Here is a 26,846-nt window from a genome sequence, read left to right on the forward strand (position 1 = left end):
GGCCTGCTACTCTCTAAGAGAACTTGAGTAGCCCTTGGATCTGTGAACTGGTTTACTTCAGGATGAGATTTTTGGGGGGCAGGGAGAGAAAGGAGGTGAGTGGGAGATTGAAATTTGTGTGGGATAAAGAAACCATCAAATTTAGGATTTGATGGCTCATGGGTCACTGAGGGACATTTTGTGTGTGTGCGTGTGTGTGTGAGTGTGTGTGTGTGTGTGTGTGTGTGTGTGTGTTTTAATGTAAGAAAGGGATTTTCTTAGAAAATTCTTATTTTCATAAAGCTTTCTTATTTCATCTCAGTTTTCTCAAAGTTACATAATCTTCTGATGAACTCCATCTTGTTAACAAGGATATTTCCACTGAGGGAGCTCAGTGGCTTTGCATCAGGTCATTCCAGATTCCAGGCTGAGAAAGCCCCTATGTGGGAGTCGCCTGGGAAAGGGACAAGTGAACTGGCCAAAATGTTTTAACCCATTAAGTCCCAAGTATTCAGTTCTGTGAATAATTTAATGAGACAAGTGCATTAAAATAGGTCAATACTTGTTGTCAATTTAAGTTTTTATAGATATTCACATCTTGGATGATGGGACAAAGTAAGATCTATTCCTTCTTTTCCAACATGGTGAGTACCATAGTTATTCACATTTCATTGGTCAAACACGGCATATGACTCAGCCCAAGTCCAGTAAGGTGAAAACGTAACCCTGCCCCTGCAGGAGACATAATAAATCACATGACCGTGAGCAAGAATAAACAGTACTCACAGAGAGGAGCTTGAGAGTAATTGAAAAAAAAAACATATAATCTGCTATGATAATAAAAACTTATAAAAAAATTGAATAGCATAGAGAAGAAGGAAAACAAAAATTACTTGTAACCCACTGTTAGCATTCTGATATATTCCCTTTCAGTATATATATGTACACACATTTGCTTGTTTAACCAATTTATTATTCTATAACATATACATATTTACATATGCCTTAAAATCTGCTTATTTATATAGAATTATATATTGAACTCTTTCTCACATAAGTCATAATTTTTTAAAATATCATTTTTAGAGACTGCATAGTTTTTGTATTAGTTCTATTAGTTTTTATAGCAATATCTAAAAACTGTCAGCTTGGTTGTGTGACTTCATAGAGCAAGAGTTGTTCCTTGTTCAGGTTACATGTCCAGCCCAGAATGGCTTAGACGCCCTGTGCATCTTGCTCACTCCAGAACAGAACAGAGCCGCTGCCATCTCAAATGTATTTGGTTGTTGTGAAGGCAGGAGAGAACTAAGGAAAGCATGTATTGGCTCTTAGATCTTCTGTCCCAAGAGTTTTCGTGTTCTGTTAGCAAAAGCAAGCCATATGGTGTCACCGATTTTAATAACCACAATATTTTATAGATCTGCTAGTCAAGAGGTTGAATCTTTTCCCCAACCCTTGTCCCTTAGCTTGGCCATGTGACTTACTTTGGCTAATGAGACATTAGCAAATGCAATACTGAGGTTTGACACATGCTGGTGTACTGGAACTTCTCTCTCCATGCTTTTAGAACAGCTAAGATTGAGCTAGAGGATGAAAGGCCACATAGAGAGGCTGGGCTGTCCCAGATGAGTATGTGAGGACATCCTCAATTACTCTGCTCCAGCTGAGCCAGTCCAGACCAAAAGAACCATCCAACCAATCCACAGGTTTTGAAAACTGGGGGGTTGTTATGCAGTGTGAGCTGGCTATGTATGTGATTATCTCTAATATAATCTGGGGAGGGAGCCATGTTTTGGAAGAGTCTTTATATCTATATCAATATTAAATCTTATAGATGTGCAATCATTTGTTTAACCATGTTCTTATTGTTAGAATCACACTGTGACCAAATGTGTGACACAACATTTATTACAACTAGAAATAACACTCCCATAAACATCTGTGTGTATACATTTTTACCCAAGTTTCTGGTTATTTCATAATAATAGAAACTTCCATTATAAAAATAGATTGTGTGTATACATTTTTATCCAAGTTTCTGGTTATTTCATAATAATAAAAAACTTCCATTATAAAAATAGATTGTCTGAATAAGAATTACAAGGTCAAGATTTAAGCCTCTTAGTATTTACCAAATTATGTGCCAAAAGGATTGTACCAATTTATATATATTATGAAAGTGTCTAAGTATAACCATGTTACTGCAGCCTTATTCACTATTATTGAGTGTAAACTTTTTTAAAGTATTTTTTTAGTTGTAGATGGACATAACGCCTTTATTTATTTATTTGTTTGTTTGTTTATTTTTATGTTCTGAGGATCAAACCCAGTGCCTCACATGTGCTGGGAAAGCACTCTACCACTGAGCTACAACACCAGCCCCTTGAGTGTGAACTTTTAAAAACATCTTTGGCTGGGCATAGTGGCATATACTTGTAGTCCCAGATACTCACAGGGCTGAGGTGGGAGGATTATTTGAGCCCAAGATTTCGAGACCAGTCTGGGCAACCTAGCTAGATCCTATCTCAAAAAACAACACCAAAAAAAAAAAAAAAAAAAAAAGCAAAGGAAAGGAAAGAAAAAAAAAAACTTTGCTAAGCTGATGGGGAATTGTTTTTCATTTAAAAGTTAATTTCTTTGAAAATTGAGGTTGAAGTTTTTGCACTTTTTTGAATTTTATACAACATCCAAAGTTTATGTTATATTTATTTACTTTTCTATATTAAATCAAATTCAACTTGAGTGCCCCACAGAACAAAATTGGCAGGAAGCCCAATACCCAGTTTCCTTTCCCTCCCTTAGTTGGTGGGGACCTGGATTCCTGCAGAGGTGGTGTGGAAGTGGGGGGCTCTTGCCACACCCCATCTCTCTCCAAGCTAGGCTCTAGGACAATTTCACCTGTTTCCCATCCTTGAGGTAATGTTCAGTTCTCACACTTGGACTCGCCTTATTGAGGTCTGTCTACCTCAGAGACACTGGAGTGGGAACAGGTCCCCTTTCTGCTCAAATCTGTCACCATTTGTCGCCCATTATCACCCTCCACCAACCACTTTAGGAAGATGGGGCGCAGATCTCTAGTTCCCTGTACTTGCCAGGGTTAGTTATGGTTTGGGAAAACTGAAGTGTGGCATTGAGGAGGTGGGGAGGGGAAGGGAGGAGGCTGGGATAATGGGTGCTTATGTGTATTCCAAAATGCTTTTACCAAAGGAATGAGCAGATATTGCAGAAGAAAGCCATTTTAAGTGAGAAGTCTGTTACCAAAAAAAAAAAAAAAAATGAGCTGGGGGTGTAGCTCAGTTGGTAGAGTGCTTGCCAAGTGTGCCCAAGGCCCTGTGTTCAGTCCTTAGCCCTGAAGAAAAATTTCACAATATAATCATTGAGATCAAAATATAAAGTCAGACTAGGAATACACTTCCTGAACATAATACCAAGACCCTCTGTAATCCCACCTGCCACTTGCACTATTTTTTTTTCATACACTTTTCTTTGAAAAAGCTTCACTTCCAATGTCAGAGGGTCCAGCTTCTGTCAGTCCATCATCCAACAGCTGCTCTCAGCCCTTGGTGGGCAGATGCAAATACCCAGTCATAGTGGCATGACCCCAATGAGCATATAGTTTGTCTCCCACTCTTCTTTCAGGAAACGTTACTGAGAGAGACAGAAAAGTGCTTGTGGTGGCCCTCCTTGGTGCTACCTGCCCCTGTGTCAGAGTGGGCAGATGGTGCAGTTGCCAGGTTGCCGGCATCTCAGAAGAATGAAGAACTGGTAGAACTGGTGAGAAACCACACGAAGCCTGCGAATGCCAAACTCATGTGGAGGCCACATGTGCCCCTGCAATCTGTGTGTGCATTCTGTCTTCTATGAAGGACCGTCAACAAAGGAAGGGAACAGAAACTCTTCCCAGTGTGGGGCCACCTCCCCTTCCCCACACACGCTCAAGCTGGGGCAGTGGATTTAAAAGTGGGCAGAGGAACAGGGCCTCTGAGACAGGAGCTAGAGTAAGGGCTCAGCTCTCCTGTTTTGAATTTGTCCCTGGAGAAGAGAGGGGTTTTTAGAGCTGTCTTACTCTTCCAGGCCCACTGGGATGGAGGGAGGTCTTTGATGTAGTTACCCCACCACGCAATCTCATCTTAAGGTTCCACTTGAGCCACGCAGAAGGAATACGTCTTTTGAAAGAGCAGAAGCACCCAGAAGCCTCTGGGTGCAGCAGGACACACACTGTCTAAGCTCACCACCTGCCAGGCAGCCTGATGGATGTTGAAACTTCACAGACTGGGAGAGAATTCCCCATCCAGATCGCCTGCTCCCCAGAGCTCGCTGATTGTCCTCATCCCTGTGAACAAAAGCAGATGTGTGCTCATGAGCAAAGTAAACATTCAAGGTCAATATATGTTCCTCTCCGCCAATCTAGCTTGGCACTTCAATATGAGCAAATCGTCTATGAAGCAGAGTGGAACTTTTCTATAACACTGGTGTCGAGTGACAGGACTCACATCTGTGTCTTAGGTTAACTGCTATATTCAGTGTCTACACAATAGACTTTTTCTGTTTCCCTGTTTTTTCCAGGGAAACAGAAACTCTGTTTGAGCTACAGTAAATCTACTGATATGGAATAGTTCTTCCTTATTAGAGAAACAAGAGAATAAGAATACTTAAGAGCCGAAGTGTGAATCTTGGTCCTAATGCTTATTCTTGGTGGAACTTGGGCAAATAATTGAACCTCAATGTCTACTGCTATAAAATGGAACGTTTAAATTTTTATTCATTTTGCTGCTGGAGGGACAGAGGTGATCACTCGTCTATTCTGAATGCTGCAAATGTTGGGAAACAGAGAAGGAGCCTGGAGCCCTGAGCCCTGTGTGGAATCGAGCCTCTGCTCTTCAATTATGGGCCTCTGCATTTTTGTATAAAAAAGAAAAACCATCAAGTTTAAGCTACTGTTATTTTGTGTTCTATTACTCAAAGACAAAATGAATCCTAAGTGATAACAGTGTTCAGAAGCATGGATTCTGGAATTAAACTGCCTGGGTTCATTCACTTACTAGCTCACAAGCTAGTAATTTAGTTAATTTGTTTTACTTCTTTCCTTCAATTGTAAAGTGAGGAAGCTAAAGACAGCATCTACCTTCTAGGATTCTTAGGAATGAGCTCAGACATGTAGAGTTTAAAATATATAAAGACTTTATATATTTCATAACTGATTTTAATAATCGTTCATATTTATTATTTACCATGTTAATATGAACTATTACAAATAATAGTAAATAATAAATATGAACGATTATTAAAATCAGCTATGAAATATATAAAGAATCAAGATGTTCCCAAATGGAACAAATCAAAGGGTATTCTTCTCTCAAATCAAACGTAGGCTTTTTAGTACTAAGGAATATAAATGGTGCTGATATTAATATCTTTAAAACTTGGGTGTAGCTCAGTGATAGAACACATGCTTAATATTTACAAGGCCTTGGGTTCAATCTCCTGACCCAATAAATAAATAAGTGGAACATGTATGTGGCACATTGGAAGAATCTTTCCATCACTCTGATGAGTTAATTATAATTATTTGCATTTCATGGAGAAGATAATCAAAGCTCAGAGAGTTTAAGCAACTTGCCAAAGATCACACAGCTGCTAAGGAGCTGTGGTGGTATTCAAATATAGGTCTTTTGCTCTTTCATTTTCTACAAATCTTCACTTTATTTTAAATGCAATTTTTTTGTACTGTTATGCCCTGCATACCTTTATCATGTTTTTTTGTTTTATGAAAACCTTTTTGTAAAGGGCTGGATTTTTCTCATAGTAAAGAATCATAGTCCATATCCCCATGTAAGAATTTTGTTTCTTCATCCCTGACAGAGCTCAGATACACACACACACACACACACACACACACACACACACACACACACATACACACACACACACACAAAAGCCTTTATTTGATTCAGTAAAATGTTAACCCTAGAATATGCTTGATAAAAGGAGATCCAACTAGGGCTCTGCTCAGGAATTGGGGTGGAAGAAAAGTCCGAGTCCATTTTGATTGCAATCTAGATAGTGGGGCTTGATTGTGACACTCAGGCTCACCCTGCAAGGGACCCAAAGAAGAGTGGAGCATCTGGGGTGGGGCCGGGCTGGCGGACAGTGCATGTGTTTTGAATTGGCAATTCTTTTAACAGAAGCAGTTTGGAACTAAGACTGGGAAGCTGCTGCTCACTGGGAATATTGCTGCCATTTTCCATGTTTCCTGAGGGCAGGGCCAGCAGCGGCTACCAGAGCATCTGGGGGATTTGAGTTCGATGCTAGGATGAACTTGCTCTCTCTAATAGTTGTGAAGGGCAGACACATAGGAGGCTGTAGACTGTTACTATCCACGAAAACGTGAAGAAAGAATCAGGGAGGCAGATGTTTCACCCTTTGTGCACTTTAGAAAGTGCTTTTGAGTTTCCCACCATGCACCGATGGTACTTCAGGTAGAGACTATGGATTTAGGAAACAGGAATGAGAACAAAAAGAAAGGATATAGTAATTCTCAGCAATATTTTCTTCATTCAGAGTAGTGCTGAGTTCAAATCTCAGCTTACTAATGCAACGATTTGGGCTAATATCCTTATCCACTCTGCTCAGTGTCCTCATCTATAAAAAGGAAATCACAGTGTATCTACCACTTAGAGAGACTGAGGTTGAAGTAAAATATCTCTAATATGCATTTCATAATCTTCTTATGAAGCTTTTCCTTTTCTGTGACTCTATGATTCAGCACTTCCTGGAATTCAAAAGTACTAGAAACCTTCCAAGAGTTTAAACTTTCATTTCTAGCTTCTAAGCTCTTCCCAGCATTACTCTGAGAAGAGTGGTAGAGACATCAGAAATCAGGCACAGCAACTGGGCTTTGTCTGCTGGTTCAATAATGCCCCATCCCATTCCATCTTCTCCACCGTCTTCATTGTCAGAAACAAGATGCTCCAGGAGGGTAGACTCAAGGTGGGATGTGGCTATTGCTTATGCCTCTTGATGCCTGTATAGATGAGCTACACTGAAACCACCTAGGGGCTTGGGACAGAGTCCATAATGGGGCAATTCAAAGGCACAACTTTGGGGACAATTGGGCAGAAAAAATCAGGCACCAGACAGGTGCTACCCCTGCTCACTTGGGGACCCTGATTCTCACATGCATTCAATGAGAGCATAAAATCAGGTAAATGCCACAGATCCTCCAGAGCCAAAGTGTCTCTGAGCCAGTGAGGTACAGAGCTCCTCCAGGCGTAAATTCCACTATCTCCTGTTGGTTTCCGTGAGCCACACTCCTGAGTCTTGTTTACACTTCCTTTTGAGGAAATGATTATAAAAGTCTGTGTAAAGTCTTCTTTCCTCAGTGGGGCTCTGGGCAGGGGCAGGATTGGCAGGCAGAGGCAGAGGCAGTCATGACAAGGGAGGATGCAGGGGAAAATGTAACCTGCCCGAGCTGTAGCGGCTGACAGTATCACCTCAGAGCAAGCCACCCCATAAATCCTCAGGCTTCTCCTGGGTGGGAAGGCCTGACTGCCGGTCTACTCCACGGGAAACTGAGAAGGTATGTAAGTTCTGTCCCCAAGCTTCTCATATCCTCCCACATCACTAAAAAGAGTCTAAGTCGAGACAAAAACATTCAAATTAAAAAAAAAAAAAAAAAAAAAAAAAACTTGGATCCTAAAGAAGTTTGTTGTTTTCCTCATCTGTATCTTTAAAGTGAGAACTGACAAAGGAAAGAATTCCCTTTTTAACTAATAGGCTCCATAGGACTTCCCCTGTTGAATGTAGCTGCCCCAAAGTGAGGACAAACAGCTGAGAACAGTTGTTTTATGTGATTTTCTGTTTTCAAAGGTAAAGGGCAAAAAGATGTTCCCTAATCGGATTCTATCCCTTTTTTTTTTTTTTTTTTTTGGTCAAAGGAGATAGAAACAAACCCCAAAAGAAAAGGAGTTTGTTCTCAGTAGCTTTCCATTCAGCTGGAAAAGAATTGCTCAAGTCTCTCTGGCTGCTACAACTTGTGTTTGCCTTTTCTTGCCATTTTGTGGAGGAGATGGCCATATATGCGGTTCGCTAGCGCCCCCTATCGTCCTTTTCAGGAAACTAACCATGCTCCATAAACTGCTATACTTGATTCCCTCTTAAACTCTTTAATAAATCTCAACAATTCAAAATTGTGATTCTACATTTGATTCCCTGCAATTCATGGTAAAGTTACATTGCTATTTCCTATACATATAGAATGTTAGGAAGGGTCCTTAGAAAATATTTAGCCAATTTATTTTATTTTATTTTATTTTTACCAAGTGTGGCATTAGTTATGGCTATAACCCCCAAAAAGGGTCAGGAAATGCTGGGTTAAATAGGCATTGATAAACATTAAATGTTTATTAATGGAGAGCCTTTTCTTCCAGGCTTCTCAGAGCATTTAATTTGGACTGTGTAGCTTCCAAGAGGAAATGCGATTTCTCAATCACACTTGACAACAGAACCACTTTTTATATGTATTTCTCATAGGGCCAATATTCAAAAGGACACACTTGGGATGTGCTGAGTCTAAATGAATCGTTATACAAATTTGGAAACCGAGTCTCAGTGACTCGGGGATAGTAAGGTCCCTGCAGGCAACTCCCAGCAACTTCTTTGTGAGGATGCCCCTGTTAAAGTTGACCTTTAGTACTCCTGTACCCACAAAGAATGTTTACGTTCGAATGGGGCAGGGCATTGCATGCAGCCAAGGACGTTAGGAAAGTCAAGTAGACCCCTTTTAAAGAGAACATTCCAACTATGAGGAGAATTTATTTCTGATATTTTCAGTTCCATTTCTCTCTGACTCTTCTAAAAACTTCATTAATTTATAAAAAGTCTCTGTTGAACAAATACTTATTTAGCACCTACTGTGCACACATACTAAGGAAGGTGAGGTGGTGATGGTACCACATCAGATAAGAGCCAAGTTCTATGGATCAAGTGCTGGGTCTGCCATATTCTGGTTGTGTGTATTTGGACAAGTTGCTTATAATTCTGTCTAAAAAAAACGGGGATAATAATGCACCCATGATAGGATTGGGTTGAGGATTGAAAAAGACAATATACAATAATGCACATAAAATGGTTAGCACTGTGCCAACACATAGAAGTACTCAGTAAATATTGGCCTCAGCTATTACTGTTGTTGTTGTGATTATTGAAGCTTATTTCCTGCTCCCAAGAACTTAATAATTCAGCTGGTGAAAAAAGACAGCACACTCAGAAACTTCAAATAACAATGAAAGGGAATGAACGAGAAGCATCCAGGTTTCACATCCACTTGCAAACTCCAGCTAGCCTTCAGTAGCTGCCTCAAGTGTCACTTAAATTCTTATGGTAAGAAGAATCCCAAGGTTTTTTTTGCCAGCTACAGAGAGAAAGAGCCCTAGTACCGATTATGACGTTGGTCAAGGGAATCTGGAATATTGATATGCAGTTATGTGGCTTATATTTGCCAATCCTAGGATGAATGATGAAATAATTATACAGGACCATTATTTCTGGAGGAGATGGGATAAGCTGGCCCTGGACGATGGTAGCTTATGAATGGAAAACACTGAAATAAGGAAGGGAAGTATTCTGTGAGAGGAGCACTAAGGATAAAACCAACAAGTCCTATTTGGGTGGCACTAAATTGAGCAGCTCTATAAATATGGTAACCAGAGATGCTGAGCCGGCCACCCAACATCAAATAAACTATCCCACTATCCCCATTAGCTCCCTCATGTGCGCTGGGCTATGTGCCTGGATTTCAGAGTCAGACAATGTGGACACCATTCCATCTCTAGTACCCATATTCTCTACCATGGAGCTATTCAAAGGCTTTTTCCCATAGCCCTTGCTCACAAGGACGATCCTTTGGCATTAAGTCCATGGCTGCTCTTCAAAGCCCATTACCCTTTGTGCACTTTAGAAAGTGCTTATGAGTTTCCCATCATGCACAGATGGTACTGCAGCCCCAAGCATCTGAGCTTCCCTACAAACACACATGCAGGAAAAAAAAAAATAGCTGAAGATGGAAAATGAAGAATCGACCTACCAGAAACTGGAATGTCCAGGCATACTATGTGTCTCTTCTACATCCAGTACTACACTAGCTCTGGGAGGAATATCAAAGAGGTACTTATTAAAACCACAAATAAGGATGGGAGGTTTTGCAAAATTTCCTGTTTGCAAAAACTTCATAACTTGGTATAATGAGATATTATTCATCTACTCCTTTTTATTGAATGTCTCCCACTAACACTTCTGTTGTTAGTCAGGACATGTGTGGTTACAAGTGACAGAGACCTAATTTAAACTCATTTCATCCAAAGGAGGTGGGTATTATAAGGGATAATATGATGGCCATGAAATCTAAAGACAGAAATGTGACTGAGGCTTGGGAACAACTGGAACCAGGAATCCAAACACTACTGTCACAGTTCTCTCTTACTCTTCTTGTCTCTGTGATTCCACTCACTCCTCATTTGCTTAATTCTTTGCTCTAGCTAGAGATCAGCTTTCTCCGTGGAGAAAGACCTGGGGGCCAAAAGCTCTAAAGTTTACTAGTATACCTATATAATTTTTGTCCCTAACAAAAAGAGACTAAATGTTCCATCTAGTTCCAAGCCAAAAAAGTCCCAGAAAATAACTCACTGAAGCAGTATGAACCAGGTCAACTCTAGAGAGTAATGAGACAACATGGCAGTTTCTGTGGGGGGCCACAAAGATGGAACCCAGGGAGAAAACTTTTGAAAGAAGAGGGATGATGTGCTGGGCAAACAGTGGAACAGATGCCCGTTACATTCTTCTCTTATTTATTTTTAAAATGCCAATTCAGTTAGCACTCAACCAACAATTCCATTCATTTAAACACGTATTCACTTACTGAATGTCTGCTGACATACCAGGTACTGTACTAGATTTTAGGGATGCCAATAGGAACATGATGTTCTCTTTAAATCATGTGCCTCTTACAGGGCTGGCTGGGCATTTGGAGATACAAAGAAATATACTTAGTTTAGTACCTTCAGTAACTTATCATATAACAGGAGAAAGAAAACTCTACACTTAGAGAATAATCAAGGGGCAAGTTGTGTGCTGTGGTATGAGGGTAGGAGAAAGTTCCAGGTGAGTGAGTTCAGTGGAATCCGGAGCACTCAGGAGAAGTATCTTGGAGAAGGCAGTGTTTTTGCTGGGTCTTTGGAGGATGAGGAAGTTTTGTTTATGACTACATGTGTCTAAAGCACTGTATTTTCACAACATCACACCAAGTGCGGCCTCTGCCTCTGGAGGCGTTCTGGAAGGCAGCCGCCAGCCAGTGGCCTGTCCCTTTCTCAGAGACAGGACTGCCACCCACAACTCTTCTGATAGCCTTGTTTTTAATTGCCATGGGCTGTTGGGTCAAAGCCGCTGAGTTTGAGGCAAGTTCAAGACCATTTCCTTCAAGGATTAACTCATCTTTCTGGGCTTGGGGAGCCTCACAAGCAACATCTGGTACGGCCTGCTGAGGGGGGATTTCACCGCAGGAGTCTCCAATTTCAACATGTGAGCCGTCCTGTTGAATCACATCAACAGAGACGTTATCTTGTAACGAGAGCTGCTTGTGACACCCCACAGACATGTTTTGCACATGACTATAATAACGGTAACAGGTCCCTTTATCACTTTATGTCTTGCCAGAGTGACTGAATTCCAACTGTCAGGGTTGAAGTCCCCTGTGGGTTTCCTCTGGGGACATTCCACAGCCCGTCCCAGTACCATGAATAACACCCTCCCTGTGCCTGGACCAGCCCCTAAAGGCACATTTTTACATAGGTTCAGGGAATCTGTTGGCAGTTCCTATTGCCAGATCCCATATGTCACCTCCTTGTCTGCCCAGGCCTCCTGCAAAGTCCTTGGGATCATCTCCTTGCCTCTTGGTAAAACCATGACTTTATTCCTTCATGCTTTGGTATTCCCAGCTCTACCCTCTGCATCCCATGGCCTAGTTCAGCCACCCCTGGGTTCTCTTTGAGGTCACAATTTTACCATGTTCTTAAAAGTGAAACATTATGAAGTGAGTGGTGGGGTGTTCTATGGGGGGTATATGATTCATAGAAGAGCTATTACCCTCACCCATGACTCACCAGGGAGATGAGGCTCAGAGTTTGAGTAAACTGCTCAAGTACAAGATATAAACCCCTGTCTGTCTCACACCCCTGCCTGCTCTTTTTAAGGGATAAACAGGGGGATGCAAAAAATGATCATGGGAATCCCTACTTCCAAGTGGAAATGAGGAAAAGCCAAAAGGAAGTTGGCTCTGAGTGTAGAGCAGAGTGTTGAGGTGTGGTCAGCTGTGTGGGCAGCCAGAATAGGCTCAAACTGTTGAAGGCATTGGCCAATGTCTTTGAGAAAAACTTCAGTAATGGATCTGCAAGAGTTTTCTAGGAAGCAGGTAGAGCAACACAGACCACAAACAAAAGGAAAGAGCAGGGAGCTATTTCTCAACTAGAAATTCTGGGGTGGGGCCCAGGACCTGAGGTCTAATAAGCCGTCCAGGTGATTCTGGCGCACCCTCAAGTTTGTGAGCCACTGCTAACCTACAGCGTTTTTTTATTCCTGAGTGGAATCACCTGGGCCATTTCCTGAAATTCTGATTTGATTTTTCCAGGCAATGTTTTTGTTAGTTTGGTTTTGGTACCAGGGATTGAACCCAGGGGCACTTAACCACTGGGCCACAACCCCAGGCCTTTTATATTTTATTTACAGACAGAGTCTCACTAAGTTGCTTTGGACCTCGCTAAGTTGCTGGCTGGCTTTGAACTCACAATCCTCCTGTCTCGGCCTCCAGAACCGCTGGGATTACAGGCTTGGGTCACCGCGCCTGCCCGGCTCAGCAATGGAGTTTCACAAAGCTCTACACATGACTAATGGGAAACAGGGGGTTGAAAACCAGTGCTGCAGAGGGAGGAAGCTGGGGGAGAGGAGTCAAAGAGCAGTGGAAGGGGCAATGACGTAACTGCAGTGCAGGACTCTGGCTGTGCCAGGCCTTGTGCTAAGACAGGGCTTTTCCAGCTTTAATGGGCAGAAGGATCATTCATTTCCAAGTGCTTTCCAGCAATGCTCCAATGAGTCTACAGGACAAATCTGTGAGGCAGGTGCCACCAATGGTCCCATTTTACAGATAAGACACTGAGGCTTCAACAAGGGGATTAGAGTAAGGAAGGGCTAGAGTTGGAATTGGAAATCAGGTCTCTTTTCATTCCAAAATGCTTCTTCTTCTTTTTCATTATGGTAAAATTATATAACATTCACCACTTTAACCATTTTTAAGTGTTCGGTAGCACTCAAAATGTGTGGAGAAATCACTGCTTCCAGACCTTTTTTGTTGTTGTTGTTGGTACCAGGGATTGAACTCGGGGGCACTCGACCACTGAGCCCCATTCCCAGAACTATTTTGTATTTTCTTGACAGGGTCTCACTGAGTTGCTTAGTTCTTTGCTTTTTGCTGAGGCTAGCTTTGAACCTATGATCCTCCTGCCTCAGCCTCCCAAGCCACTGGGGTTACAGGCATGATCACCGCACCCAGCTTCAGAACTTTTGCATAATCTAAAACAGAAAATGTTTCCCATTAAACAATAATTCTCCATGTCCCCTTCCTCCCCATCCCTGGTAATCTCTCTTCTACTCTTTGTCACTATGAAACAAAGTTTTTGTTTGTTTGTTTGTTTTTTGGTAATGGGGATTGAATCCAGGGCCCAGTGCTCCACCATTGAGATATATTCCCAGCCATTTCTTATTTTTCCTCCTCCTCCTTCTTCATTTTTTAGTTGTAGATGGACACAATACCTTTATTTATCTTTATATGGTGCTAAGGATAGAACCCAGGTCTCTTACATGCTAGGCAAGTGCTCTACCACTGAGCCACAACCCCAGCCTCTATTTTCATTTTGACACAGGGTCTTGCTGAGTTGTCCAAGCTGGCCTTGAACTTGTGATCCTTCTTCCTCAGCCTCTTGAGTAGCTAGGATTATAGGTGTGACCCACTGCACTGGGCAAAGTACTTATTCTCAATCACTATATGTTTCAAGATAGGATCAAGAGGATGTGGAGGTGCTGAATTTGATACTGATGGTATCTGTGAGGTAGGTAAAGCCACTACCTGTAACCTATGTACCCACAATATGGAATAGCTTATAACCACCCCCTCAAAAAAAGCAAATTCTTTTTGTCTTTGTGCCTAGCACTTGCTAATCCCTCCATGAGCTGTGCCTTTTCCCACTTCACCTTCATTTACCCAACTGTCTCCTTTGAGTCTCCTGCCAGGCATGACCATCCCAGGGAGCTGAATCAAGTGCTTTGGGGTCTCACAGACCAGGGCTTGAAAAACATTCAATCCAATCTCCCAGACATCTTGGGAAAATGCACATGCAGATTTAGTAAACCTGGTTCAGAGCCCTAAGACTGCATTTCTACCAAGCTCCTAGGTGATAGGGCTGGTCCCCAGGCCACACCTTGTAGTGAGGTCACAGAATGCAGTGCTTCGCCATGACACATTTTACTGCCAGGTTTCCTTGGCTGCTTCACCACCCCCAGTGAAATATCTTGCGGGCAAAATCCTGTCTTATTTGTCATTATATTCCTAGACTCAAAAACTGGCTGGCCCAGAGTAACACTCAATAAATGCTGAATGAATGAATATACAAATGAGCTCACAGTCTGGAAGGATAAAAAGGAACCAGATCTTTGATACTAAGGAACCTGGCATTTATCATGAAGTCATGGGCAGGTACTGGGGGATTTTAAGTAAGAAGGTGATAATATCAGGGGTGTGTGTGTGTGTGTGTGTGTGTGTGTGTGTGTGTGTACTGTATGCAAGACATGTTGGAAAGGACCAGAGCTGAAGTCAAGGAAATAACAGTAGCAAGATACTGCACTGGTCTAAGTAAATAATTATGAAGGCCTGAACTAAGACAGTAATGATGGCAACAGAGAGAAGGAAAATGACTGAAGATCAGATGAGTAGGTTGATCATAAATCCCCATTTGCTTCAGATGGTTTATCCCAGGAATAACCCTTCTTTGGATGATAATTATCTGTTCACTCTATGCACAGGAGATTGAGTTAGTAGATCATGGGGGGGCTGGAGGAAGCAGCAAGAGAAATCTAGAAGGCTTCTCAAATATTTGTCCTGAATGACCCAATGGATGGTAATACTTCCAACCATGCTCAGGAGATAAAACACTAGAAGCGTCTCTTGAAATAAAAATATTTAAGATGTTATTGCAGAGTGCTCAGTAAATTGCAGTACATAAAATGGCAAGGAATTGTATTGGAGGCAAACAAATGGCTGAAGTTTGGAATCCTGATGGAAGCATCACCCCACGAGACACCCTCCCTCCCTGAAGCTTGCAATTGAATTAGTCCCCAAATGACTTATTCCATTAGGAAAGGGGCCTTTGAGGCTCTTCAGACCAACTGCAGGTGGGATGTCAAAAAGAGCAATTAATTCTTGGATTTGTTTGTCATTTCCCATTTTCTTCCATTCAGGTCACTGCTGTGATCGCTCCAAACAATTGGTGACTTTTGAGTATCTTCACGATGAATTGGATTCAGTTGTCCACGTTCATTTAGACACTCAGTATGATGGGTCACACCACATCCTGGTTGAGTCAGTAAAATATATCCTCTGGTTTGACAGTCTTAATTCAGGGGACACCAAAATGTTCCATGCCATTTCCAAGTCTCATGACCCAAGATCCTTACTCATTTATTCATTATCCACAATACCTCCAGCCCCCCTCCCCCACAACATGTCAACAGCTGGATAATTATTTAATAAGCCTCAGGAAATACCTTTGCTTCTTTTCTCTTGGCCCGAGACCTGGGATTTTTCCCAGTTTCAGTTTTCAAGGTGGCTCTTAGTTAAGAGTTCCAAATGCGGTCAACAGCAGAATAAATTCACCCACCAGAGACTTTTGAGGGAACTTTGAAACAAAACTGGGGCTTTTTAAGTATTGAGAAGAAATGAAAGACTGAACTAAGCTCAGTCTTCATTTTAATACGTGTTACAGGTCATGTTAGCAGCTGTCAAAGCGCTGGCCAATTCTGAAGACATCACTCTTCGCCCTAAATCAGATGTCTTGGGTGGTATCTGGAATGCACTCTGTGGGCTGACCCTGACAGCAGGATTGTGAATGAAGGTGAAATTTGTCTTTTAGACTTTCCTGACATTTGTTCTAATATTAGCCTAGTGAGAAAGTGAGAGTAAGAGAGCTGGAACCTCAAGTCCTACCACTACTTTGGGATAAGAGATGATATGAAATGCTGGAGGTCTGATGTCAAATCTATAGGTCCGACAAAAGTGAATGCTGAGAACAAGTGACCCAATCCAAAAATAGGCAAAGGACTTGAATAGATTTCTCCCAAAGGGGGGGGGGAGAAATATATATATATACATAACTAATTCACACAAGAAGAAAATGCTCTATATCACTAGTCATTAGAGAAAATGCAAATAAAAACTAAAATGAGATACCATCTCATACCTATTAAGATGGCTACCAAAAAAGATAGGAAAAAAAAAATCAAACGATAGTTAGCACATGGAAAAACTGAAAACTTGTGTTGGTGGGAATGTAAAATGGCACAGCCATTGTAGAGAATAGTATGCTACACACACACTCACACACACACACACACACACACACACACACACAATTCTGCTTCTGGGTATATGCCCCAAAGAATTGAAAGCAGGGTCTCCAAGAGATACTTATGTACTTTGTTCGTAGCAACATTGTGCACAATAGTTGAAATGTGGAAATAACTAAAGTATCCATCAACAGATGAACGGATAAGCAGAGTGAGATACATTTGTGCAATGGACTACTATTTAGCCTTAAAAAGGAAGGAATCCTGTTATATACTACATCATGGATGAACCTGGAGCACATTATGCTAAGTAAAATAAGCCAATCAAAAAAGACAAATTCTGTAGGGTTCCTCCTACAGGTAATTAGAATAAGCCACATCATAGACAGGAGGTAGAATGATGGTTGCCAGGGGCTGGGGGGAGGAGAGAAGAATGGAGAATTATTATTTAAAGGATACAGAGTTTCAGTTTTACAAGCTGAAGAGAGTTACCAGGGTGGATATTGGTAATGGTTGTGCAACATTATAAATTTACTTAATGCTACTGAAGTGTACAACACTTCAAACAACTAAGATGAGAAACTTCATGTTTATGTGTTTTGCTACAATTTTTAAAAGTTTAAAATGTTTTGGAAGTGAATTCTCAGGATTTCTCGCCAGCCTGATGGCAGCCTAAATGGTCTTTCCCCTGTGCCTGCCATGACTTCTCCCTGAAGAAGTCCAGAACAACACTATCGATGTAGATCAGAGGTAGAGTGCTTGCCCCGGTTCCATCCCCAGTAGCACCACAAAAAAAAAAAAAAAAAAAAAAAAAAAAAAAAATCCAGAAAAGACGTTTCTTTCCAAGCAGAAGATAACTTCCATTTCTCTGCACCAACCAAGAGCAAAGATACTTCTGGAAAGTCCTCAGAAACCACAACCTCCAGAGCCCTAATAACCCCGAAAATACCACCTTCTCTCCCCCTCTCCAGTGGGATTTCATTCCTCAGGGCCTTATATGACCTAGAAATGCTGAAGAAATTCATACTCAGGATAATGGTTGATAACCCACTTGTCAGTGGGGAAAAGGTTGACGGAAGGAGTCGCAACCTCGGGTTTCATCCTAACCCTGTCACTTGGCCTCTGTTGACAACCTCATTAACCTCATTACTTTTTTTTTTTTTTTTTGTCTTTTCTGTTTTGGACATGGGGCTGAACCAAGGGCTTGGCGAATGAAGGCCAGTGTCTTGCCGCTGAGCTCCATCCAGTCCCTCACAACCCCTTAATTTCCCCAATAATAAAGTGGAGCTGATTATGAGGAAATCCCACTCTCACAGTCTGCAATATGGTAGATGCTCAGTCAATTCTCATGGCACCTAAGTCCTTGAACACCTTTCTATAGGTGATCTCAAGTAAGACTATTTTTTTTTCAAAAATTATATAAAAGATGCATTGAGGCAAAAGTAAAGCTGGTGATTTTCAAGTCAGACTTTACATCTCTGGAAGCTGGAGTTTCTTGCTCTCTTCATGCCCACTCTCTTGCTCTCTTCATGCCCACTGCATTGCTGGCACTCCCCACTCCATGGCTCATTCTGCACCATGCCAAGCTGGGTCAGGAAGGATCACAAGGCCTGGGGATTCCCCCCAGTGTTCTGCCACCAGTCCCTTGCTAGAGGGGACTGGAAAGGTTGGAATTGATTGTTGATATCTACAAAGCACAATTCTCTCAAAAGATTAGGAAAATATGTTAAGAGAAGTAGCAGTCAAAAAGGGAAAGTGGGAACACAAACCACAGTCGTGTTTCTCATCTCCAATAACTCATACCTTGTTCTTCCTTTATCTTTTTTCCTTTCCCTCCTCTTTTGATGAATGGAGAAAGACAATGGTATAGATACACAACGGAGTATTATTCAGCCATAAAAAAGAATGAAATTAGGTCATTTGCAGGAAAACAGATGGAACCAGAACATGTTATGTGAGTGAAACAAACCAGAAAGAAAGACAAATATTGCATGTTTTCTTTCGTATGTGGAAACTTAAAAAAAAAAAAAAGGATAAGCTGAAAGTAAAAGAGACTGTTAGGCACCATGAAAAGGCTGAGTGTGGAAACAGGGTGGGGTGTTGGGGGGAAGAGGGTAGAAGAAGAGTGAATGCATATATGATCATCACAGGTTGTATGCGTGTGTGGAAATATCACAATGAATCCCATTGATCTGTACAATTATTATGTGCTAATAATATAATTTTTTAAAAGAGCTACACTAGCAAATCTTATTCCACATACACCTTTTGGTTTGTGAAGGTGCTGGCTAAGGGAACAAAGACTGCCATGGGGCCATTCTTATAAATCCATCTCTCTAATTGCCCCACTGCAGCTGGACGTGTGCAGTATTTTTCCATTCAGCTTTGCCATATCATGTCAATCATTTAAGAGAAATTATTCAGATTTTGTTTTTATTATCTGTGATTAAAAATTAATCAAAAGATATTCTGGGACTGTGGTTGTAGCTCAGTGGTAGAGTGCTTACCTAGCATGTGTGAGGCACTGGGTTCCATTCTCAGCACCACATGAAGGTCCACTGACAATTAAAAAAATACACACACACACATACACACACACACACACATATATATATTTTAAGATATTCTGGTCAGAAACTTCCTGATCTTCACCCCCCCCAGGCTATTTTCTCACATTAACCAATTAAAGTGCTGGAAGCATAATTCATTCTTTACCTATAAACTGAAATCCCTGTTCTGAGTCTTCTTACCTATGTGCAAAAAATATGCATATATCTGCATAAACACACACATGAATGACAAAAAGGTGGTGGTGGTGGAAATAAGTAGAAAAAAAGATTAGAAGATGCAGGAACAGAAGTGCCAGATCACAATGAAAAGTCTTAAGCAAGCTGGAGACACCCTTGACCAGGCAGGAGCAGAGGGGAGGAGGCAGAAGGCAGGACAGTCCTGCTGTCAGCAGAAAGGGGAGGGGAGGAAAGACCTGAATTCCCTGCCATAGGGGTTTAAATAAAAGGAGTCACAAACAAAGGAAGCGTCTACAGAAGGTTGGTGACCAAGTTAGGAGGCCCCTGTCCCACCCCAGTTACCACAGACTCCGCCTCTGTGCATGGTCTACAGTCCTGGCTGCTCTGAGTGACAACTTAGTCACCCCAGAAAGGAGAACTTACATTCAGCATCCTCCTTTAGAAGGAAGTGTGCGCACGTGTTGGAAATATTTCTAAAGGCAAGATGACAGTATTTGTGCAATTATAGATGAAGTTCTCATTTGTCCCCACTCGTGGAACTTCCTCCCAGAGACTTCCTCTTGCACGTGTATGAAAGGATGTGCACACAAGGTCATTTATTTACAATTGCCTTGATAAAGAAAGGATAGGATAGTTGCATGTTGGAATAAGATACAGGGATAAAACAAAGCAAACCCACTGGAAAAAAAACAAAGAAGTTTCATTATAGTTAGATTATGAGGCCCCCCCAAAACTCCTGTATTAGTGCAGGCATGTTCAGAGGTGAGATAATTACAAGAGCTGTGACCTGGTCAGTGGATCAATCCATTAGATGGATTAATAATCGGAAAGGATTACTCTACCAACTGGTAACTGTAGACAGGGCATGGCTGGAGGAGGTGGCTCACTGCGGGGGCGGGGGGTGTCCCCTGCAAGGGTTTATCATCCCTGCAGCCCCGTCCTGTCTTTCTCTTTCCCTCTCCCTGCCTCTTCCTCTCCCTCTCTCCTTCCCCCTCTTCTCCTCTCCTTCCTGGCCTCCAAGAGTTCAGCCATGATACTCCTCCTCATCTTGATCCAGAGCAATGAAAACAGTTGAGCATGGGGCTGGAGTTGTGGCTCAGTAATAGAGTGCTTGCCTGGCGTGAGTGAGAGACATTGGGTTCAATTTCCAGCACCACATTAAAAAAAAAAAAAAGTAAATAAAGGTACTGTGACAATCTACAACTAAAAGAATATTAAAACAAACAAACAAACAAAAAAACCAGATGACCATGAACTGAACCTCTGAAACCACAAGCCAAAATAAACTGTCCTCCTCTATCGGTTCTTCTCAGATACTTCTCAGGTATCTGGTCACAGTAACGCAAAGCTAACTAGCACAGTCTGTAGGTGTGGATAAAGGAAACATCTCTGAGATTCATTGCTAAGACAGAAAAGGAGGCCTCAAACTGTTTGTATAGTATGCTACCCTTGGCATAAAAATTAGAAGGAAAATACTTAGAAATGTCTGTTTTTGCTTTTTTCTTTTTTTTTCTTTTCTTTTTTTTTTTTTCTTTTTTCTTTTTTTTTGGTGCTGGAAATCAAACCCAGGGCCTTGTGCATGCAAGACAAGCACACTCTACCAACTGAGCTATAGCCCCAGCCTGGTTTTGCTTGTCTTTTCATAAAAATCAGATAAACAAGAGAATATCTGCAAGGAGAATGAACTGAGTAAATGTGAGTAAAGGAAAACAAGATGGCTTTTCACAGTCTGTTTGCGTGATGCTTTGATTTTGGAATCATATGATATTCACTCAAAAAATATTAAATTAGAACAAAAGATTCACAAAGTAAGGATTTGTAAATGGGGCAGCTGAATCCCACTTATCTAGAAATTATCTTTCCATCCCACATGGTGTGTTAGTCAGCTTTTGCATTGCTGTGACCAAGAGCCCTGACAAGAATAATGTAGAGAAGGAAAAGTTTATTTTGGCTCATGATTCAGAGGTTCAGTCCATGTCCACCCACTCCATAGCTCTGGGCCCAGGTAAGGCAGAACATCATGGTGGAAGAGTGGGGTGGAGGGAAGCTGCTTAGGACATGATAACCAGAAAGCAGACAGAAAGAGTGCTGTATTCAGTAGAGGCGGAAATCTAAACCTCAAAGGCATCCCTACCCCAGTGGCCTACTTCCTTCAGCCACACCCTACCCACCTAGGGTCACTTCTCAGTTAATCCATTTTAGTATATTCATTCACTCATTAGGTTACACCTCTCACAATCCAATCACTTCACCCCTGAACATTCTTGCATGGTCTCACACATGAGCTTTTTGGGGACACCTCATAGCTAAACTGTAACAATGGAGACTGTTATAGTATTTTCATATCGGGAGAATCCTTAGTCATCCAACTCAGGTTTTTTGGAATTAGAGGCTATCTACTCACACAACTGAAAAATAAGAGGTGGAACTGGCTTTGGGGATGGTACAGCACAGAGCCCTGCTTTCTGTGACAGGCTGCCCAACCAACAGGCTTTCCTGGCACCTCGTGGCACCCTGGCTTCAACCACCCAGCACATTAGTTGCCATCTCCCTCAGCATTTTCCAGGCATCGACTTTGGAGGTCGCTGCCACCCCCAATGTGAGTTAGGGATCCGGCCGCTCTTCACTTTAGAAAATGAATCTGCTGGGGGTGACCAAGCAGAGCCAGAAGCTTTTCCTCCAGGATTTGAGGCTGTGGTTGCTCTCTTGTGCAACAGACACGACACAGATGCATGACATTCTGGACTTGAGAATGCGGGGCATTCAGAGCCAGACCAAGAGTATGTGAGTGGGGAGACGGCTGGGCTTCCCAGCTTGCCAGACGCAGGGAGTGGGAGAGAAGGGGAGACCACTTATCTCCTCCCACTCCCCTTTTCCTCATTCCAGGCCCAAACAACAGACCAGTATGTCTCCAGCTGAGTAAAAAAATGGGAACATGGGACAATGCCACATGTTAGAGACGTTAGGAAACCCAAACACAGCACAACGTTGATGTGCTTAATTTGGTTTATGAGATGCAATTTGCAATTTCTGTGGAATCCTCTGTGTTAGTGTTAAATAAAGGCGAGGGGGGTAGGGTGTGTGGGGGGGTGTCACTGGGGGACTTGATGAGGAATCAGGAAAACAGACTTCCAGACTGAATCTCTTGCCATCTGGCTATAGAAGCACTTGCAGGTCACTGAACCTCTCTTTGTGATAGTTTCCTCATCTGAAAAATGTGATAATTAACTGCCTGTTCAACCTCACAGAGGTTAAGAACGAACACAGGAGCCTTGAAGAATATAAACATGACTTAGAAATTAACAGAAGGCATCTGTGTTACCTCAATTGCTTATTTACTTTTTTTTTTTCTTTTTGGTTCTGAAAACGTTATTAGCATGTATACTTTGATTTACTAAAGCAAGTTAGGATGGGTTGTGGGGGTCCAGGGAGACCTAGATTCCTCAGTGAAATATGCTGCTTTTTGTATTTCCAAGGTCCTTTTCCCACACCTGAGAAACCACTTTCACTGACCAATCAGCCCTCTTCAGAGGACATGTGACTTAATTCTGACCAATCAGAATACCACTCTCCCCTGGGCATGTGACTCAAGCCAGCCAATCAGGAACAATGAGTCTCAATTCTGGTTTTTTTGTTGGAACCACTTGGAATTCCTTGGTTTCTACTGGATAGGTTGGAGGCCCCAAGGTTCTAGAAGCCTTCTCCCTCCCAGGGAGAGGGGGAGCTACCTAAAAAACATGTCCATAGAGAGAAAAGCACTGAGGGAGGAGGGAGATGGAATCCTGGGAACACTTCTTGATCCCCCTATCCCTGATGCCAGCTGTACTCTTGAACTTCCCAGCTTCCCAGGTTAGTAGATACCCATTTTTCCTTCACAAGGCTAGATTTCTGATGTCTTCAGCTCTAAGAGTCTTGACTGATATGATCTCCTGAGACTGTTTGAGAATCTCTACAAAGATAAACCAACAGTGACTACATGCAAAGCTACATGAATTAAGAAAACACAAGGTTTAAGCCATACCTTTGTGTAGTCCAAGAGGGTGTGGAATCATCTCCCAGATAAATATGCATCATAGTAGTACCAGGTGACATTTTATAATTAAACAGGGACACAAATTACTAAAATAAAGAAATATTTCATTTTATTTTCTTTTTAAGTCATGAGGGACAAGGAAAGGTGAGTTCATAAAAGTTAAAACATAATACCAAAATATGAATAAAACCAGCTTTAGAGGTTGCACGGAATCAGCAGAATGTGATTATCTGTAGTGATTTTGGGCCTTCTCAGTTTGCCCAGACAGGTGTAGCGTTTGGTCTAGCCCATGTAACAATTTCTGTGGTAACTGTCCAGAAGAGAGTTGTCATAGAATCATGGAGCCCAAACAACTGAAATGTTGACAGTACACAAAGCAAAACAGTCAACATCGACGGGGTGATACAATTGGTTTACATTAAAGTAACTAGTAAACTTGAATCAATAAATCCCATTATGCAGCACCTCAAATACCCTGAGTCATTCCTTCATTTGCTCATTCAGTCATTCATGCATGCACATTCAGTAAATAACTGTTTAAGAAGCACCTACGGTGTTCCAGGAGGTACTGTGTTGAATGCTGGGGTTACAAAGGTAAAGATTAAAGCACATTCTCTGCCCTCAAGGAGCGCTCAATCTAATTGTGCAAAGAGACGGAGATGTAGAATGACAGTGCATCTTTGACAAGTGCTGATAACAAGAGTCTGCTTCCCAGAGAGACACTCCATGGGTTCACTCTACCGTAGGGTCCACGGAAGAAGCACGTGGGCTCCTTTTCCTCTTCAGAACCAATGTCACTCTTTAGTTCCAGTGTTACAATAAGGATCCACAGCATTACAACAAGTTAAGTGACCCAGAAGTGGTTATCAGCTTCCCATCCCAGAGCACTTGGGGGAGTGGCAGGTGGTCATGGCAGAGGTGGAAGACTGCGTAGCAGAGTTAATAGGGAGCCGCAATGGGCTCCCCACTCCCGAGATGCCCTCTCCAAGGCTGTCCAGATGGGCTACTAAGCCCTTGTTATGAACCCTCAAGGTCTGCTCCCACTTGGCCATACCCAAGGTTGTAGTCTGAGGGTCTTTGAAAGAGGGAATACCTTCTTGTCAACATTCCTAGAGCTGCTTCTTTCTCTAGAAGAACTTGCTTTTCAGTTGCCATTGGTGATTTGGGTAAAAAGGCAGAGTCTATAGGTCCTGCTTAACCCCAAGGGCCTGACTTATATTTTCTATAGTGTTGTGGAACATCTGAGCACATACATTAAAAGGAGGAGAAAATAAACAGCACCTCCAATGCCCAGATCTTTCAACTGACCCCTCTCCTTTCTCCCTGTCTCTCTCTCTTGGACCTGAATTCTCTTTGGTGTTTACAGGCATAAATGAATTTGAAAGATGTGAGTTTCAGCTTCTAAATCAGACTGTTATTGAGGTTACACCTTTATAGTAAAGGAGAGTTGTACAATTTCTAATCTGCCTCGCTGAACCCATCCCGTGGGAATTCCCACTACTAGTGACTGCCAATCAGCAGCAGGGGACAGTTGCAGCCTTGTGGACAGGGAGAAACTAAAAAGGCAGAATTTCAAAACCCAGGTCACTTCTGTATTCCGCTAATGCCACAGTGAATAGTAGTAAGGCCTCCCCATAGAAGAATTTTTCATATTTCATCTAAAACCCAGAGTATCTTAGTGTTAATTTATTAACTGAATATTTGAAATTTGGGCATATGATCATTATTTTCAGTTGAATTTTATAAATGCTCCTGAGATAACAGATGTATATAGTTAATTCTCTAAAAATGAAATTTTAAAATGAATATCCACGGATTTTGCTTTTTAATAAATGTACTAAACTTCAATTCCTCATTTAGTGTATTTCTATAGAACACTTGCACACAAAGACAACAAGCAACAGAATATGTACAAAATAGGAGCTCTCCATTTTCTGTAACACCTAATCTTTTCTGTATAAGAGTTTATATAAAAAAGTGTCTACTTAGAAAAGTATAAAAATATTGCTACAATGTTATAAATGCTCTACATTCTCTAGGAAAACATACCTTTGTAAATAGTACAACTATAGGAATCTTGGTGAAATTCAAGTCCTGGATGTACCGCAAATGCATCCCAATCGGGGCGGCATCAAAACCTGTCCATCTCTGTGCCACTTCTAGAAACCATCTGTGACATTCACTGAGACAGAATCCTCTTTTCTTCAAACATCACCATTGATTTCTGTGGATATCCTTAAGGTAACACTCTATTAAAAAGAAGAAGAAGAAAAAGAAAAAGAAGAAAAGAAAAAAGATTTCAAAGAAATTGAACAATTCCAGGGCTAACTATGAAACTTCCAGCAGCGTTACCCCACCTGAGTGATGACCTCACTATGGTTTGTGCTATGTTTGATTTGGGCATTATAGAATTTTTCTTGGCTTTCTGTATTCTTTTAACTAATAATTCACTTGTTTCAAAATGTAAGACTTTCACTACAGCCAAGTCTGCTAAGGTCCCAACCTTCTCTCTGCCTTGAGAACATTTTTGAACAACACACTTTTCCTTTTTAAAAAGACATATTTTCTGGTTTTTGGAACGAGTGAATCCTCTAAAACAATCAGGGTACATGGCTTGAAGCATATCTCAAGTAGAAGAAGGCATAGGAAAATTTCATTGATTGAGTGAGCTATAGGGATGCTTCTCTTTGGAGAGAGAACTTACAGAATGGTAGAAAAAAAAATTTCTAGCTACTCTTCTGATAGATGACTAATATCCAGAATATATAAATAATTCAAAAAACTTAACACCAGTAAAACCCCCATTAGTAAATAAATAGGCAAATGAGCTAAACAGACACTTCTCAAAAGAATAAATACAAATGACCAACAAATATATGAAAAAATGTTCAACATCATTAGCAATTAGGGAAATGCAAATCAAAACTCCACTGAGATTTTACCTCACACTAGTCCAAATGGCAGCCATCAAACAATAATAATTGCTGGAGAGGATGTGGAGTAAAAGGAACCCTTTCACACTGTTGGTGGGATTGTAAATTAGTACAACTACTATGGAAATCAGTATGGAGGTGCTACAAAAGACTAAGCAGGGAACCACCATATGACCCAAATATACCACTCCTTGTTATTTATCCTCAAGAATTAAAAGTCAGCATGCTATAGGGATTCCTGTATACCTATGTTTATTAGCAGCACAATTCACAATAACCAAACTATAGAACCAGCCTAGGTGTCCATCAATGGATGAATGAAAAGGTTGTATATATACACAATGGAGTTTTATTTAGCCATAAAGAAGAATGAAAGTACATAGTTGCAGGAAAATGGATGAACTTGAGAATATTATGTTAAGTAAACTAAGTCAAACTCAAGTCAAGGATCATATGTGTTTTCTATTATGTGGAAGCTAGAGAGAGAGAAAA

At 41.4% G+C, this 26,846-nt stretch overlaps 1 protein-coding gene across 4 annotated transcripts in view; it reads right to left on the reverse strand.

Annotated features, from left to right (window-relative positions):
• Positions 1–3,086: 3,086 nt before the first annotated feature.
• Dram1 (DNA damage regulated autophagy modulator 1) overlaps positions 3,087–26,846 on the reverse strand; it is a 57,687-nt gene continuing 33,927 nt past the window's right edge. Inside the window, exons 7-8 of one of the 4 annotated variants that reach the window (XR_005731286.2) lie at positions 25,471–25,670; positions 3,087–4,312 (exon numbers count right to left, since the gene is read on the reverse strand). Coding sequence is in view for 1 of the 4 variants with exons in the window: in XM_005322359.3 (XP_005322416.1) it covers positions 25,626–25,670 (45 nt within the window). In the remaining 3 variants the exon portion in view is untranslated. The other 3 variants (XR_013440363.1, XR_005731285.2, XM_005322359.3) reach the window with 3 other exon arrangements.

This window comes from Ictidomys tridecemlineatus, chromosome 6, assembly GCF_052094955.1.
Source record: "Ictidomys tridecemlineatus isolate mIctTri1 chromosome 6, mIctTri1.hap1, whole genome shotgun sequence".
NCBI lineage: Eukaryota > Metazoa > Chordata > Mammalia > Rodentia > Sciuridae > Ictidomys > Ictidomys tridecemlineatus.